General features: G+C 49.3%; 1 protein-coding gene across 4 annotated transcripts in view; it reads right to left on the reverse strand.

Annotated features, from left to right (window-relative positions):
- Positions 1–6,000, reverse strand: part of KDM8 (lysine demethylase 8) — a 49,157-nt gene that overhangs the window by 27,835 nt on the left and 15,322 nt on the right. For all 4 annotated transcript variants that reach the window (XR_012376840.1, XR_012376839.1, XM_073888146.1 and 1 more), the window contains exon 2: positions 293–804. Coding sequence is in view for 2 of the 4 variants with exons in the window: in XM_073888146.1 (XP_073744247.1) it covers positions 293–784 (492 nt within the window). In the remaining 2 variants the exon portion in view is untranslated. The remainder of the gene's footprint in view (positions 1–292; positions 805–6,000) is intronic.

Here is a 6,000-nt window from a genome sequence, read left to right on the forward strand (position 1 = left end):
AGCTGCCCACAGCTCTGGCCCACACGAGCCCTTTGAGCTGCCGCTCTCGGCGGCCACAGAGCCTCCACCCTCCCTCTCTCCTGAAAGGGCACTGCTTTTGCAGAAAGTGGAGGGGAAAACTGAGAAAACAGACCAGGCTGTTCCATTTCTAAATCCACCAAGATTCTATTTTCTGCCAGAGGTCAGCACGCTGTGAGGTCTCAACCCTGGGGACAGCTGACTCCTCCCTTCTAGAAAAAACAGGGCTGTGGGGGCATGTAAGGTGTGGCAGGCAACAATCCCACCTAGATACCTTCATGCTGGGCTGCTCCTCGGCCAGGCCTGGGCCGGGCCTCTTTGCTGAGGGGAGGTGAGCCTGGAGGACAGCGGCGACTTTAATGAGGATGTCCCCATGGATGGCCGCCCCCATCAGCAGGCCCATGTCACAGGCCTTCAGGGCCGCGGCCACTGCGGCGGAATCCCCAGGCTCCTCGAACAGACACACCGCCTTCAGGAGGCAGCCGAAGGCGTAGACGCGGCGCCAGTCCTTGTGGACGTCCTGCCACGGACCCGTGTTGAGTTTCTCCCAGGAGTAGTCCAGGATGGCCTCACTGGCCTGCAGACACTCGCTCCGGCGGCCCCCGCAGAACAGCTCAGCGGCCTCCCACAGGAGCTGCACCACGCTGCGCTCTACCTTCTCCCCGAGCTCTGGCACCAGCTCCTCCTTCCTGTGGGGCAGGAGCGCCCGGAGGGCCTCTCGGAGGGTGCCGGCTCCTGCCGGGGGCTCTCGGTTGTCTTCGGCCATCGGCCCTCTGCCAGCCTAGCCTGATAAAGGTGGTGGGGAAAGAAAGAACAATTAGAGCAAAACACTGTGCTGCACACCTAAATATGCACATTTGTAGATTTTCATAAAATCAAACTGGGACCGGTGGGGAGCTAGATCTGTGATGACATCCAGTGGCCAAAATGTCAACCACCGAGAGTTTAAAAGATATATATTAAAACGCAATCTATGGAACGGGAGCAGATATTTACAAATGACATATCCAAAAAGGGTTAGGATCCAAAATCCATAAAGAACCGACACAACTCAACACTCAAAAAACAAATAACCCAATTCAAAATTGGGCAGAAGATATGAACAGTCATTTCTCCAAAAGAAGACATCCAGATGGCCAGCAGACACATGAAAAGATGCTCAATATCCCTCATCATCAGGGAAATGCAAATCGAAACTACAATGAGATTTCACCTCAACCTGTCAGAATGGCTAAGATCAACAACACAAGAAACAACAAGTGTGGGTGAGGATGCGGAGAAAGGGGAACCCTCGTCCATTTCCATGTTGGTGGGAATGCAAACTGGTACAGCCACCCTGGAAGAGTATGGAGGTTCCTCAAAAAATTAAAAATAGAACTACCCTACAACCTAGTAATCATACTCCTGGGTATCTACCCCCAAAATACAAAAACACTAAAGGAATACATGCATCCCTGTTTATTGCAGCATTATTTACAACAGGGGACCTATGGAAGCAGCTCACGTGTCCATCGATTGATGAATGGATAAAGATGTGATATGATGTGTGTGTGCGTGTGTGTGTGTGTGTGTGTGAGAGAGAGAGAGAGAGAATATTACTCAACCATAAAAAATGAAATCTTGCCATTTGCAATGATGTGGATGGAGCTAGAGAGTATAATGCTAAGTGAAATAAGTCAGAGAAAGACAATTATCATATGATCTCACTCATGTGATATTTAAGAAACAAAGCAAATGAACAAAGGAAGAGAGAGAGAGAGAGAGAGAGAAACCAAGGAGCAGACTCTTAACTAAAAAGAACAAACTGATGGTCACCAGAGGGGAGTGGAGGGAGGGATGGGTGAAATAGGTGATGGGGATTAAGGAGTGCACTTATCATGATGAAAAAAATAAAATAATTAAAAAATTAAAAAGTGATAAAATATAAAAGTAAAAACTATATAAAGTTATTTTCCAGACAGAGAGACCACACAGACTTCCTCCCTTCCAGGTTCCCACAGTTTCTCACATGTGTCCTTTCTGACAGCATCCCATGGGTCATGATTCTACAGTGGCCTTCTTCGGCGGGACATTAACTCTGCGTGCAGGGCCCTCGTCTGTCTGGGGTCACTGCTACATTGGGGGCCTGGCACAAGACCAGGCTCGCCGTGGGCGCCGGATAAATGTTTGCTCAGAGAGGAACAGGTACTGCCCTTGTCTGGAATGCCTCTGACACCCCGCCTCTCTGGCAAACTCCTATCCAACATTTAAGGCCCACCCTCAATGATCCCCTATGGGAAACCTGCCAAGACCCTCTGACAGTATTTTGTGTTGGAATAGCTCTTGACTTTCTTTAACTGCTCTTGTCCCAAATGTACTCTGAGTACTGGCCTACATGTCTGTCTCTCTGATGCTAGCTGGGGAGCTTCTCCAGGGCAAGAACAGGTCTCATTTCTCTACGTTTCCCTGGAGTCTGGCTCACAGTAGGCACTCAGTGAAGGCTCCTGAAGGATGAGATCTTAGCTTCGCAGGAAGAAACCTGGAAATACATAAAACCTACAGAGAAAGGACAAACATCATAGTTGGTGCTTTTGGTGGCATTCTATATGGATGGCAGGCCGGTCCTAATGCAGAAGTACTAATATGTGAGTAGGTTCTAGCGGGTTCATAATTGCCCGCAATCGATTACTCACCCGTGCCGCTATGCGCTAGGTGTACTAATAGCTGTTAATATCCCCTATCTCATTGGATACCAAGAAATAGCGACCTTCGTGCAATTGTGGGATCATATGGTAGCTCTATTTTCAACTGTTTGAGGAACCTCCATACTGTTTTCCAGAGTAGCTGCACCAGCTTGCATTCCCACCAACAGTGTAAGAGGGTTCCCCTTTCTCCACATCCCCGCCAACATCTGTCATTTCCTGACTTGTTAATTTTTGCCATTCTGACTGGTGTGAGGTGGTATCTCATTGAGGTTTTGATTTGGATTTCCCTGATGCCGAGCGATGTGGAGCACTTTTTCATGTCTGTTGGCCATTTGGATGTCTTCTTTGGAAAAATGTCCGTTCATGTCTTCTGCCCATTTCTTGATTGGATCATTTGTTCTTTGGGTGTTGAGTTTAAGTTCTTTATAGATTTTGGATACTAGCCCTTTATCTGATATGTCATTTGCAAATATTTTCTCCCATTCTGTTGGTTGTCTTTTGGTTTTGTAGACTGTTTCTTTTGCTGTGCAAAAGCTTTTTATCCTGATGAGGTCTCAATAGTTCATTTTTGCCCTTGCTTCCCTTGCCTTTGGCGATGTTTCTAGGAAGAAGTTGCTGTGGCTGAGGTCAAAGAGGTTGCTGCCGCACAGGACCCATCTAAGCCACACCCAGACTCTTGACCCAAAGAAACTAATATGTGTTGTTTTAAGCAACTAAGTTTATGGTGATCTGTTGTACAGCAGTAGATAACTAATAAACACCCCTATCCAGATTTCCCTGACCCTCTGGGACTCAACTGTAACTCACCCAATAGAACAGGAAGAAAAAGCATGGCTTCCTTTAGTACCAATGTGTATGAAGAAGTCAGCAGTAGACAGGGAAGTGAAGACATATGAATGCTAGAGGTATGGTCCCTAAAGGCAGGCTGGACAGCCCCATCCCTACCTCTGGGCTCCATGTTAGCTCATTTCTCCCCAACTCATGAGTAACAGCAAGTAGAATACTGACAGTATTGCATGATTACCTCACCAACTCTCATAATGACCTTGTGACACCAAGAACATACTGGGGTATTTACTGTAAGCCAGGTATGCTCCAGGGGCTTTTTAATTCTTACAGAAACTCTAACAAAGTATCATCATCCCCATTTCACAGGTAAGGAAGCTAAAGCAGAGAAGTTAAATGACTTGTCCAAAGCACTCAGCTGGGAAGAGGTGATCCAGAGATTTAAAACTCAGGCCGTCTGGCCCCCACTTCCATGATCTTACAGGTGAAGGAACGGAGCCATGCCATCTCCAGCCAGCCCACGATGAAGCTGGGAGTCTGGGTTGCTTAACTCAAGAAAAATCTGTAAAGGAGGAGTTATTATTCCCACTTAACAGATGAGAAAATCCCATCACTTCACAGAAGGAAAGGACCCATCTTTCTTGTGTGTCATTATGTTTGAAGTACCTCTTCCTGGGTGTGTCCTCAAGCTGCAGCAATACCAGAGAGTTGTTCTCAGTCCTGCCGTCTTTCCACAGTTCCCCCACTTTTCCTCTCCCTCTCCTTTGATTTGTACCTCTTGGGGCCGTTAAGTGGATAGGGAAGTATGTGACCATTCTCCCCACAAACCCATCCTCTTTTGCTGATGAAGGAACTAAAGTCCAGGGAAAAATGAAGTGACTTTCCTATGTGCCGTGTCAATGTTCCATGTTTTATGTAGATTACCTAATATATTCCTCCTAATTTCATGATGTGTGGTCCTACAGATATGAACAAAGATTTGGGAGATTAAGCAACTTGTCCAAAACTACACAGTACGTGGTAGTGTTATGCAGAACACTCTTTGGCTTCGGGGGTGAGGACTGAATCCGTTTTTGGACCTTTGTCTCCTAGCTTGGTCCTTGGTGCACAAGGGGTATCCCTCCCAGCGGGGCCTCCAATGAATGATGGGACTGAGAGCCTCGAGTGGCCTGGCTCTCACCTGCCAGGATGATTTCTAGCTCTGGCCTCCTAGAAGATTTGTAAATGTCTTGTGTTGGCCTAATGAACAGCCTTCTTGGGAGGGCTTCACAGTCCAACCTTCCAGCGTGGCCATATCTACTACCCACCCACAAAAATGCATGTGAGCCCATCAACTGGTCTCCCTCGGTGGCTTCGTGGCTCATCCCCCTCAGAGTGACGCATGTGTCTTATGAAGCAACCTCGAGAAGTCTCGGGTATCCAAAAGACCTCAGAGGCTTCATACCCTGGCTTCTCACAAAGGTCTATAAAAAAGGCTCCCTGTGCCCAACCGGAGCAAGATGGCGGAGGAGTAGGAGACCTGGATTTCGTCTGGTCTCAGGAATTCAGCTGGATAGGGACCAAACCACTCTGAACACCTATGAACTCAACAGGAGATCAAGGAAAAGAATAGCAACAACTCTCTGAACAGAAAAGCGACCACTTACTGGAAAGTAGGACGTGTGGAGAAGTGAGTCTGAGGCAATATTCGGGAGGATAGATGGCGGGGGGGTGGAGCCCGCCCGCTGCTTCTGGCAAGTGATAGAGCCACCGAGCACAAAATCGGAAATTTTAGAAGTGGGCTCCGCTGAGGGATATCGCTCCAGTGGCTAAGCGGGGTGTGGAACCCTCGTGGGACAGTGTGGTCTCAGGACCCTCGGGGTCACAGAAAGACCGGGGGTGCCTGAGTGCGGCAGAGCTCCTGGGTATCAGAGCAGGGAAGCCGGCTGCAGAGATGGAGCTGAGACGCGGGCTCTCAGCTCGGGGATGCCATAAACTGTGATCGGTGACAGTCGGGCCACTGCTCCTCTAGCAGGGACCCAACAAGCGGCAGATCCGGGGAGACTCCCCTTCCTCCCCTGGGAGGAGCGGCGCGGGGATCTGCTGGGTTTGGAGACTCCACACAGGGTCGGGTGCCAGAGACAGAAACGCTCAGTCACAGGCCGGGTGAGCACGGAGTGCAGCCGGAGACCTGGGAGATGGGAGTATTTGCTTTTCTCTGGGGACGCACTGAGGAGCGGGCCCCGAGTTCTCGGCTCCTCCAGGCAGAGATTGGGAGGCCACCATTTTCACTCTCATCCTCCAAAGCTGTACCGAGAGCTTGCAGGGAACAAAAGCTCCCAGAGCAAACCCGAGCAGATTGCTTAGCCCAACCGACAAGGGCGGGGCAATTCCGCCTCCGGCAAAGACATTTGGGAACCACGGCAACAGGCCCCTCCCCCAGAAGATCAGCTTGAACAGCCAGCAAGCCAAGACCAAGTTTACCGATCAAGGAGAACGGGAGAACTCCAGCGCTAGGGGAATACTGCACACA

The sequence above is a fragment of the Callorhinus ursinus genome, unplaced genomic scaffold (genome assembly GCF_003265705.2).
Source record: "Callorhinus ursinus isolate GAN/ISIS: 27379988/994484 unplaced genomic scaffold, GSC_fseal_2.0 scaffold87, whole genome shotgun sequence".
Lineage (NCBI taxonomy): Eukaryota > Metazoa > Chordata > Mammalia > Carnivora > Otariidae > Callorhinus > Callorhinus ursinus.